The sequence below is a fragment of the Nansenia antarctica genome (assembly GCF_963989245.1).
Source record: "Nansenia antarctica genome assembly, chromosome: 1".
In the NCBI taxonomy this organism is placed as follows: domain Eukaryota; kingdom Metazoa; phylum Chordata; class Actinopteri; order Argentiniformes; family Microstomatidae; genus Nansenia; species Nansenia antarctica.
The window spans coordinates 11,435,509-11,447,696 of record NC_137674.1 but is presented as its reverse complement, the minus strand read 5'-3'; the positions used below and the strand labels follow the sequence as shown (position 1 = coordinate 11,447,696).

General features: G+C 43.6%; 1 protein-coding gene across 1 annotated transcript; it reads left to right on the top strand.

Annotated features, from left to right (window-relative positions):
- The first annotated feature begins 393 nt into the window (after positions 1–393).
- LOC308168985 (uncharacterized protein) lies at positions 394–12,188 on the top strand. Its single transcript, XM_080543623.1, has 16 exons — positions 394–545; positions 4,392–4,474; positions 4,682–4,768; positions 4,873–4,929; positions 5,025–5,246; positions 6,629–6,754; positions 7,415–7,457; positions 7,696–7,786; positions 8,079–8,220; positions 8,531–8,635; positions 8,954–9,044; positions 9,319–9,352; positions 9,599–9,676; positions 9,934–10,036; positions 10,326–10,444; positions 10,568–12,188. The coding sequence occupies exons 1-16, from the start codon at positions 488–490 to the stop codon at positions 10,698–10,700; spliced, it is 1,572 nt and encodes a 523-aa protein (XP_080399749.1). The 5' UTR covers positions 394–487; the 3' UTR covers positions 10,701–12,188.

Below are 12,188 nucleotides of genomic sequence, written 5' to 3'. Positions count from 1 at the left end.
AGGTTTGATTGTGAATTATATAACATATATACGCAAACATAAACACACACTCTAAAACATTGAAACAGAAGGTAATAAATGGTATTACAATGGTATTATCATTCAATTAACGGTACAACAAAACATACATTACATACAAAAAACATACAAAAAACATAAAAACATACATTAAAAACATACATTACAAAACAAACATTACATACATTACATTACATATTATAAAAACATACATTACAGAGGATATTAATTAGGCCGGTTCTTTCAAATTGTCACACTGATCAATTCCCTACCCCTTTAAGACGTCGGAAAGGGTGGTCCCAACACGGGACCACAGACGCCGACGCTTGACGCCCAGGAAGCGGACAGAACCACGGAGATTCCCGCAGACCTACATTGATGGTTACTATGTTCTAAGCGTTGTTTACTTTGTAGGCCTACTAATGTAAATTATTTTGATTAATAAGTATTTTGGAGAGAATAATGCTGGATGGTCGCACTCATGAGATTCACCAGGGATATATGTAGGCTGTTGGGGCTCGGGAGCGGTAAGAAATATCTTCCTTTCAAGACTTTCTTTTGAACTTTTCCTCCCAGCGCAAAAAAGTTCGCTGGACCGTATAACAATGTTGCAAATGTGCAAATGTCAGGAGCGTTGGAAACTCTTGGTATGGCTACTTTGACGCTGTTGCGCTTTTAGCTCAATGGTTAGAAGTTCAAAGACACTCTCAAGCAAATGTGCTTTCTCTGGTCACAAATGGATCGTGCTACACCCATAATATACCCACTGTTTCTTTTGGAGTTATTACTAACATTGTTTTAAGACACATTCATTTGACTGGGTTTAAATTGTCCGGTGTCCGACTTTTATGGGAAAGTGTTTTTGGACCTGCACATTTTCATATTTCATATCACACAACACGGGAATGTTGGGGGAGAATGACTGAAAATGTTAATAGCCTACGTTCCCAGACACGAGATTGCAATGCAATTGGTAAACAAATGTAAATAAATAAATAAATAATACATCAAGCAATGTTATTGCCCAATATGCATGTCATTGATATGTTTACAAACATGTCATGTATTTGTAAATAGTTCTGTCAAATTGACAGCGCACAGTCTAGGGGCCTCTCCCGTTATTCTTTCATCTCAGGTCAGGTTGTTTTGGTTTATGACCTCATTTTTAACAAATCTCTTGTATTCTTCATGGATGTAAAACTTACTGTTTTGCTATTGAAACGCAAGTCGAACTGTAACTAGAACGACATGTTTTGTTACTGTGTTACTACATCGTGACGTTAGAATTATAAGGTTCTATCTCCATTTTTGTCAAAATTGAGTTTTTTTACATAATCTGATCCATTAGGTGTTTATTAATGCCGGTGTGGTGTTATTTTTAAAATGTTGACATTTTTGAGTTAGTAATTCATACAATACAAAGGTTCCATCTCACACAACATAATGGAATGTAAAAACTTTGAGGCTCAATATCTCTGAACTGCCCTAAACGGAGATAGAACCTTATCATTCTAAAGTCACGACATGTCTTGATATCTAGATTCTAGATAGGAACGGTGCAGCGTACAATTCCACTGCTTTGTGGCTAACTGGCAAAGTGTTCCTTCTTTTTGATCTTTCTCTCCTCCCTAAATTCGCCATGGCATGTTGAGGATCTCTAATTATAAGGTAACTCGAATCCTTGCTCTTTGATATCTTCAAGTCTGGAATCCAAGCCGACAAATAGTGTACCGTTGTTTTTAGTTATACCAGTAGGATCCACGCTGTGATGGAATTTGACTATAGGTCTATAAAAGCGTTGTTTTGTTGTTAAACATGTTGTTAAACATGACTATTATACCTACACACTATGATACCATTGAAACGTTAGCTCTCATCTGGAATTGAACAGCTTTTCATATGCGAACAGCGGAGAGACCTGACATTGACATGATCATTTCCATAAGATTAACACTAGTCTACCTTATCCAGGACAGGAAAAAGATCATTTCCCCCTTCCATGCCATTATTCACTCCTTCACAGACATGGCCATGGTGACAGACAGGTAAGCCTGTCAAATTTGTCAGTCAGACAGATTCACAGTTCAAGAGGCAGGAGGAAGTGTTTTGAAGTGAGCTATGCATTGAGTCAAGTTTTTGCATACTCATTAAACATATTTAGAAGTTATTTAGAATATTTTAGAAGTTATTAAGAAACAAAAAATACTGTCCAACACCGCCATGCTGTCAAACATTTTGAAAGTACCGTGAAATGATATCACTGAGCCCTACTTGCAGCCATATTTTTTTTTATCAGGGAACTTGATGACCTGCAGTAATTATGACCTGTACAATTCAAGGCCCAGGCTGTATCCATACCTGTGCTCGTCATTCTCTTGTTACATAATTGGCTGGTTTCACAGACAAGGCTTGAGCCTAACCCTACACTAAAAAGTATCTTCAATGGAGATTTTACATCAAAAGTGTCATTTTAGTCCAAGACTAGGCACAAGCCTTGTCTGTGAAACCGGCTATACTATATATGACCATAGTAGGATTTAGAGACGTCTTATCTGCATAACCTGCAACTCGACAGTGGGTGGGGCGAGGGGGGGGTAAGATGATGATTTACTACTGTAGTATTTTACATTCCAGTGGAAAGAGCTCACCTTTCAGAAAAACACTAATTCAGGTTTCTTTCAAAGGGGGAAAACAGAGACTATGTTGTTGCTTTTGGCCACAGATCTGGGTCATTTATTTATTAAGAGCACATTCCTTTATGATGAGGATTTGAGGAGAAGTAGGATTCAGGTAACAAGGATTGTGCTGTGCTGTAAGGGTGCTTGTGTCCTGTTATTTGAGAAGGCAGGCCGGAGACTGACAGCTGAAATTCCTTCCTCTGTCTATATATGGTTAGAGACACTATCTCTCCGCTGCAGTGGAATGCCCAACTGATCTGTTAACCAAGTCCAACTCAAGTCCCTAACCCTATAAGCACAGGGACGTATCTCAGGAAGAGACTTTGAGAAGATGCTATGGAAAGGTTAGGTTTGCCATTGCTAGCAGCAATAAGGTCCAGGATAAGATCATCAAGTTAAATGAATCTGACATGAGAGACAGTAAACGCCATGTCTCTTATTAGAGCTATCCACAAACAGCCTTGGTCTTTTAGCGGTGTTGTCTGGTCTTTTTCCGAATACTTTGTGAGCTATGGGTTGAATGTAGTAGTGTTTGCTTTATAGCTTACCAATTCAGTGATTTAAATGCATGGGCTTAGCAACATCAAAGGAAATCATGAGAATTACCCAACCCATAAAATTAAAGACCAGGATCAGGAGAGGAAGTCACGTTTTAGACTATTGAGAACCTCCCCATATCAGTTGGTTTGTTGGTCGTGTGGGCATGTATTGCAAGCACGGTTTCTCGGTTGTGAAAGGGCCTAGAAGTGTTGGTGTGAGAGACAGTGTTGGGGAGAGAAGGAGGAAGGATTTATCCAGCACGCTCTTTTGAGATATGACTCAGACAATGAGTCAGGGCTGGAGGTTAAATGTGTCAATTGGCTAGCTTTAGTCCAGCAGGAAACCAGCAGCCCTCTCAGTTGAAGAAAAAGGAACTTTACACTACCAGTGTGGCGTGGGTCCCAGCTCTGTGTTGCTGCCCTAGTTGACTCCGCCCTGGTGAATGTGAAAGGTCTTGAACAAATAAAGAAGAAACACACTTCAAGCAAAAGGGATGCAATTAAATAGAAACACATGTAACACATGTACAAGTCAACATGTTGTCCCCCAAGAATGAAGTACTGCCCTTCCTTGCTGACTGAAAAGTTGTAGTGATTTGATGTAGCCTACAGTATTAATCAGTCTTGCTTAGCTAGCTTTGCGTTTATTTCACAAAATATTATTCCCAAATTCATGAGGCAATAAATAGTTACCAGAATGTGTTGTGCTTATTTCATTCATTATCGGTCTTGCTTCTTATAGCTTTGTGTTTATTTGAAGGCAGTCCACGGATTTGAGGTAGACCGAAAAGTGACCAGTTCTGTAGTGCTTTTGGCATTTAGCGGATGCCTTTATCCAAAGCGACTTACAACAAATACATTTGTCTTTGGTCTGATTCAGACTGGTCTGATTCATAATATGTTACAATGTTGCACTTGGAGCTGGTTCGATTCGTGTTCACACTGCAATCTTGACAGAGCAAACGACCTTCAGGTCTGCTGTGGTTCTGAATACGCCCTCGACACCACGCGCTTGCTAACAGTTTTGTGATTGGTCCGAATTTGCAGTGTGTCAATCGACTTCTGTTGATTCTCCATTCTCATTTTCTGTTCAAACAAAACAACATAATAATCTGTTATGATGTAAACAACGGTCATGTGATGTGTTTCTACCCAGAAGCCCCCAGTGCCCCGCGGCAGGAGGAAATAGAGTGTGGAGCAGCAACCCCTGACCACAATGATGATGTCACTCTGTCACAGGTAAAGATCTCGTTTTCACATTGAAGGCCAAAGTATGACAGCACCTGTGGATGTTTGCAATACCTGATGCACTCCTAATACATTCTTTGTATGTTTGACAGTGTTGGGAGCATTTTGTTCTTGAAGTGCCTTATTGATGTCTGTGTGTGTGTGTGTGTGTGTGTGTGTGTGTGTGTGTGTGTGTGTGTGTGTGTGTGTGTGTGTTAGGAACAGGACATCTTGAGCGGAGAGGAGGGTCTGAGCGAGGAGGAGAAGGTTAAATGCAGAGCAGAACGACGCAGAGCCAAGAGGAAGGTGAGTCACACGATGAAGGGTGCTTGGTCCTCAGAGAACAGTAATTGACAGTGACACACCGAGTCTATAATTGGTGTGTTTTGACGTGTCTATGTTCCATTTAGCGTCGTCGGGAACGTAAGAAACAGGAGCAGGCGAAGAAGAGTGAAAACGACGAACAGGTAAAGAAACGGCAAACCGATCGTCTCGAATAAATCTGACATACAGTTTTGCAGACCTGTGTTTACAGGAACGTTCAAATGTGTTTGTGTTTCAGGACGGTGAAGACGAGGATGTTGGTGCTGAGTCTGAGCTGGAGGAGAGTGAGTCTGAAGAAGAGGAAGAGGAGGAGGAGGAGGAGGAGGAAGAAGAGGTAGAAAAAGAGAAGCAGAAAGAGGAGAAACCAGCCATATCTCAATGTAAGGAGGCTCCAGTCCCGCCTGTGCCCCCCCCAGGGACCAGAGCACCCCAGAAGGCCCCCACTGCGCCCAGCGAGGAGGTAGGGAGCGGTGGATGGGGGGGAGGGGTAGTAAAACAGGTAAAGGAGGTTGCATGTCAAAAGTCTAAAGTAGCTTCTCCCTCTGAATCTTCACTAGCTTAAGAACGCAGGACATCCTGTGCCTTGGGTACGTAATGGGACAGTGAAGCATTTTTTTTCTTTCTGCTGGATACTCCAAAAGTTTGGATTTGAAATCAAACAATTACTACATGAGGTTAAAGTAGAGATTATCTGGTTTTATTTGATGGTGTTTGTGTCCATATGTTTTTCACCATTCAGAAATTACACCACTTTTTATGCATAGTCTCTGTATGTCATAGTACCCAAAAGTACTTGGACAGATTTATCAAATCTCCATATTAATGGAATGGAATGGAATGGAATGGAATGGACTTTATTTGTCATTGCTACAGTACAGGTACCAAACAACGAAATTTAGGAGGGGTGGCTCCCCTGGTGTTAGGAAAGGAAAAAGAAAACACATTTTAGAAAAAGCATAGATGCATAAAATCACAAGAAGGTAAGGAGCTGGTTTACATCAATAAAGGCTATGTACACAAAATAAAGGCTATGTACACAAAATAAGCACTGATGTTTAGTATTTGGTGGACAATCCTTTGGATTATAGTCGATGGTAGTCTTTGACACATTCACGTCTACCTCCTGGAGAGTGTTCCTGATCTGTAGGACAGTTGGGCGGCATTCTTCACATGGTGGGCATTCTTCCGGCATTTACTGTGGAAGTCTTCCTTGGCCTACCAGCTCATTTACTTTTGCTAAACTCTTCTGTGCCGTTTTTTCTTTTTGTTTTTAGTTGAGTTTATTACTGACTTTCCTTGACATCTCTTTGGTCCTCATGTTGACAGACACCAGTAGTCATCTCCAAAGGCAAATCCAAAGCCTGGAATCAATACGACACATTGACAGCTCTCTTAGGCCTGCACAAATGATGTGACATATCGGACTTACCAGAAACTGTCCCATAAAAGAAACCTAAAATAGGGGACTATGCATAAAGCCAAGTGTAATTTCTGAATGGGGAAACCAGTATGTTCATCAAATAAAAGCTGAGAATCTCTATTTTAACCTCATAGTATTTAAAAAAAAAAAAAAAAAAAAAAAGATTACTTACGCAGGGCACTGTATAAGAGTAGCAGTATGAATCTGCTTTCACTGGTCTGGATCTTTCATGTCAGGGCAGATGGAGGGTGGGAAGCCACTTTAGATTTGACTGAGATGGACCGCAGTCATTGCTGTTGTCATGATGTAGAGGTTGTTACTATATTAGAGATGATGTCTTGTGATGTGCACATGTGTAAATCACAGACTTTCTCTCTGTGTCTGTCCGTCTCTTGTTCTCTCTCTCTGTGTCGGTTGGTCAGGAACCGGAGTGGGACGTGAGCAGTGCGTTCTTCGCTAACGCTGCTAGCCACATCAAGCCCAAGGGCTGGACCAAACCCGGCCGCAAGTCCAAAGAGAACAAGGAGAATGAAGCCAGAACTAGGGAGGTGAGTGAATATCCATCCTCCAGCTACTGTTCTAAATCTACCCCATGGGCCAAGGGAGAGGGTCAGTAAGTAAGTGAATCATCTATCCATTAGTCATCGCAAGAAAAGGTAATCGATACTTGGGCCAGGGGCCATTGGCAGTCATAATGCTAGAGGAAGGAAGAATTACGTTTTTAAATTATTATTATTTACAGTACATAAACTGTACAGGGGGGTACAGGGCATGGAGAGGTTTCAGGACGGACAGTTCAGGTGTAGCCTGAAGAGATGGGTCTTCAGTCAACGGTGGATGATAGGGAGTGATTCTGCAGTCCTGATCCAATGTACAATGTAAGGCAGGGTGAACCCTCGACCTGCATGGCTTTCTAAAGAGTTCTGGAATATTTGTATTTCACCTGGTTCAGTCTTAGACAGTTGTCCCTAGGTGCTGGAGAGAGCACCGACACTGGACACACTAACAGAAATGACCCATGAGTGACATCAAATATACCGTACCAAATTAAAGTGTGCAACCTTGGCCTAAAGCTCCAAAGCATGTACCAACAAGCCACGGTGACAGTTTCCTCTGAAGGAAGAAGTTGTTAGGCAGCTAATACATGAATGCATGGATGAATGTTTGCATCTTTGAGTTATCAATGTAATTCCATGGTTTATTTTCAGGATAATGCAGACGCTGTGACTAAGAGAAGTGCCTCATTGACTGGTGAGTGAGTAGAAACTGTTAAGATGTAATCGATCAATACCTTATTGTAGGAAAACTATGATGAGTTTGATTTGTGGCTGTGATGTCAGCTTATTGAGTGTGTGTACGCGTGTGCCTGTATGCACGTGTGCATAAACAAAGCAGTGTTCCTCCCAGGTTCTATTGTAATGGAGACTGTTGATGTAATCAATCAATCCCTTATGATTAAGGTGTGTTTGTGTGTGTGTATCTACTCCAGAAAAAGGGATTAAGCTGGTCCAGGAGGGGCAGTATTCTCAAGCTATCAGTATGTTTACAGAAGCCATCAGATACGACCCAAAGGATTACAGGTACACTCCACAGGAAGACATCGCTCACTACAGCTGAACTTTGACCATGATGCACATCCACATTATTTATTTTTTTACAGATTTCAGTGAACGAACTTGAACATAATATCGTTTTGTGTTTGTGGTTTGTTGTGTGTCTGTGTGTCTGTGTGTGTGTGTGTCTGTGTGTGTCTGCGGGATGCGTGTGTGTCTGTGTGTGTCTGCGGGATGCGTGTCTGTGTGTGTCTGCGGGATGCGTGTGTGTGTGTGTGTGTGTGTGTGTGTCCGTCCGTCTCTCCGTCTCTCCGTCCAGGTTCTTTGGGAACCGTTCGTACTGTTACAGCTGTTTGGAGAAGTACCCCCAGGCCCTGGCGGACGCCGAGCGCTCCATCCAGCTGGCGTCAGACTGGCCCAAGGGACACTTCCGCAAGGGCAGCGCCCTCATAGGCATGAAGGTGGGCGCCGAACACTGGGCTCACGGCGTAGTCAACAGAGCTGCCGTAGAGCGGATTGAATTGACTTTTACTGATCCCTGGAGGGAAGTTATGATGTCACAGGCTAACAGAACCTGGTCAAGTATTTGGCAATTACGTCCAAAGTTTGGGCATTTACAGAGAATTTATTAGTTTTTCCACCTTATCGCTTCAGTGGTCTGTGTCATCAAGGTTTGACCATGTGCAAATATGCCCTTTTGATGTGTGTGTGTGTGTGTGTGTGTGTGTGTGTGTGTGTTCGTTCGTTCGTGTATTTCTTTGTTTGTTCCAGAGGTACAGTGAGGCGGAGAAGGCTATGGAGCAGGTGTTGAAGCTGGACAAAGACTGCGAGGAGGCCGTCAACGACCTCTTCAACTGCAAAGTGCTGCAGCTCATGGTAAACATGACACTCCTGCAGCAAGCAGGCTAGCCCTACTCATACACAACGGTTCAACTTGCCTCATTGTAAAAAAAATGGCAGTTGCTGTGTGTCCCAATACTGAAAGGCTGCTTCCTTTCCTTATCTCCTCTCCCTCACCACGAGCTGCAGAGGACAGGAGGACAGGTAGTTTGGGGTCAGCTAGCATTATACACAGAACTTCACACTGTGTGTGCTCTTTTTAAATGTGAAAACCTGTCGTCTCGCTGCTCTCTCTCACTCTCTTTCTTTCTCTCTTTCTTTCTCCCTTTTTCTCTCTGCCGCTTTGTCTCTCAGGAGCTGGGTTACGACGAGATGCAGAGCGTCTTGCTGCTGGAGAGATACTCTACTATACAGACTGTACTGGCCTCCCCGGAGGCTGCCAGGGGTAAGCACACACATACGACGGTGCAGCCCTGCCAGGGATGGTAGGTCAGAAGGACCTGCATGTCTTCATTCCAACACTAGAGGGCAGTAATGTTAAGAACTGGCTTTGCTTGACACCGTGGAAATGAAAGAGAATAGGGTGTGCGTGTGTGTCTGCGTGTGTTCTTTTTTTTCTCTCTCGTAAAATACATTGCACAAACCATACACATGCATAAATATATCATTATGTCGTTAAATATGTGATCTCATCGCCACCTAACCTCTTCCTTTCCCAGTGGTGAGCCAGGACTCCTCATTGGTCCAGCCAGGGTAGGTGATGAATGATGTCATACAGGTCTCCAGGGTCATAGACGACCATAGTGAGACATACCTGTCGATGTGTGTGTGTGGGGGGGTGGGGTGGGGGGGGGGTGGGTGTGGTGTGTTACTGCTAATCTGTTAATTGTTCCTGAAAAGAAATGCATATCATTAGGAAAATAGAAAATATAATTCCTGAAAAATATCAAATTCCTGTGGATGTGCAAAAGATTCTCTCTTTATTTTCCCCTCCCTCAGAAGCCCGGGCCCCTCTCTCTGGGTAGGAAATGTGACAGCAGAGCTGACTGAGAAACACCTGTGGGACCTCTTTAAAACGTATGGGCCTAGCATTATGCTAACTGGAGGCCTCCTGCTCCTTTCATATTGTCTATGGTTTAGCAGGCGACAATGCTAATGCTAAGTTGTTGCTTAGGTGTTGATGGCCAATAAACTGACTCTCCATAACATTGTTTCTCAAAAAAAATCATCAGTCGATATTCATTCGTGTTCGTCTCTTAGCGCCTCTATTTCTAAATGAGAATATCCATCATATCAGTTGGTGACTGACCTGTCTAAATTGTTTCATCCTGCAGGTACGGGGAAATTGACAGTATCCGTGTGCTGCATGAGCGCTTCTGTGCCTTCGTCAACTTTCAGAACACCAACATGGCGTCTCGTGCCATGGAGAAACTCAACGTGAGCGACCTAAGGATCCTAAAATAGGATCTTAAATGATCCACCACACCTTGTAGCTTTCCAGAACCAAGCTTGACCACTCTGTGATTTATTTGGACTAACTGTGATCGTGTGTGTGTGTCTGTATGTCTGTATGTCTGTATGTCTGTATGTGTGTATGTGTGTATGTGTGTGTGTGTGTATGTATATATATATATGTGTGTGTGTGTGTGTGTGTGTGTGTGTGTATGTATATATATATGTGTGTGTGTGTGTGTGTGTGTGTGTGTGTGTGTGGGCCCTCCTACAGGGTTATACTGTTGAGAACACGCGGCTGGTGGTTCGCTATCCGGACCGGCGCACCCAGAGGGTCCTGTCCGTCCCCCTGAAGACCAGCCCCCCCATCACACAGCAGGTCGGGGCAGTCGGGTAAGAACCGGTCCCAATTGTATTAGAACAGGGATTGTTGCAAGCAAAATAGGGGATTTTTGAATGCATCTGTACAGAGCCTCACACTTGATATGATGCTCTTCCTGTCCCTTCCCCTCCCAGACCCAGACGGGGTCCAGTGAACGGAGACGAGTGTTACTTCTGGAGGACCACCGGCTGTCATTTCGGGGACAAGTGTCGCTACAAACACATTCCTGAGCAGCTGGGAAAAGACCGGAAGCCCTGGCAGCCCTGAGAGACCCGTTTCCTCTCGACCTCAGAGAGAGCTGAGGGAACCAACACTGGACCGGGACAGCAATCAGACTGCCGTTGTGGAACCAGAACAGTCCACCCAGGACCACAGCAGTGACTGGATCTGTCTGGGGAAACCAACCGCTCCTTTACAGCCATTGTCACTGTCTGTCTTCACTTGTCTGTCTCTCTGCCTGTCTGACTGCCTCTCTGTCTGTCTTGTCTGCCATGTCCTGTCTGTCTGTCTGTCTGTCAGTCTGTCTGTCTATCTATCTTTCAACTAGCATTGGTCTCTTGAATCACCACTGGACTTCTACCCTCAGTCTGGGGGTACTGGGTGGGATGTCTGATGAGGATGGGATCCACTCTCCTCTCTGGCTAGGTCAGTACTTCTCATTGTTGATCCTGGGGGGACCCACTGTACTGGATTTCACTCCAACAGTCAAACTACCTTATAGTATATAAAAGGAATCACTTACAAATACAGAGAATCACCTAAATAGTGACAGTTCCTCCGTTTACTCCTTATTAATGAGGCTGATTGGTTGACATGAAACTCCATATACAGCGGGTCCTTAGGATGGGAGTACAGAACACATTGGCTACACTAGTCTAGGTGGGCCGGGCCTGGTTAGGCTGGGCCTGGTTAGGCTGGGCTAGGCCACAGCCACTGCTGTCTGGGGTTAGTGGCTTGGTCTAGGCTCTCATCCCCTCTTCCATCCACTGCTCTTTCTTCCCGTGCCAATACCACCAGACCAAAGAGCAACCGACAGATCCACTCTCACATTTCAGCTCCTCCCAAAGCCAGTCTCAGACATGCTGTGTGTAGCAGGAGACCTATGCATCTACTGTACTGTACTGTGGGCCTTGGTGTAAAAACCTTAGGGAAAGGGAAAAGAAGATCTTATATTAAGAGCGAAGGGCAGAGAGAGCTTTGCTACACACTTGAGGGAACTTCACTATTTTCTATGTACTAGTTCATGTTTTTTGTCCATTATTTTGCATCGTTACTGGTTGGCTACTATTAAAGGTCGACTATGTACGGTAACATTCAAGCTGTCTAAAAGCCTCCTTAAGGTTGTAATGACTGTTTAATCGATCATGGAATGAGACCCCTTGAAAGAACTCTTGTGGTCCTGCAAAGGTGCTCTAATTTAATAATTTTGCCATTTAGCAAACGCTTTAATCCAAAGCGACTTACAATTACGAATTACAGGGACATTCCCCCTGGAGTAACTGAGGGCTAAGTGCCTTACCCAAGGGCACACTAGTAGTGGTGTGGCTTCAGGCGGGATTTGAACTCACAACCTTCCGATCCCAAGTCCAACTCACTATCCACTAGACCACCACTGCTCTAAAATGGAGTGTCCTATCCGATACTCGGTTTGTGTAGTTTGTGTACGATCATGTTGTTAAAAACATTGAATACACACTCCAAATCTGTCAGTGATTTAAAAAAAAAAAAAAAAAAAGAAGAGAATATATAAATATA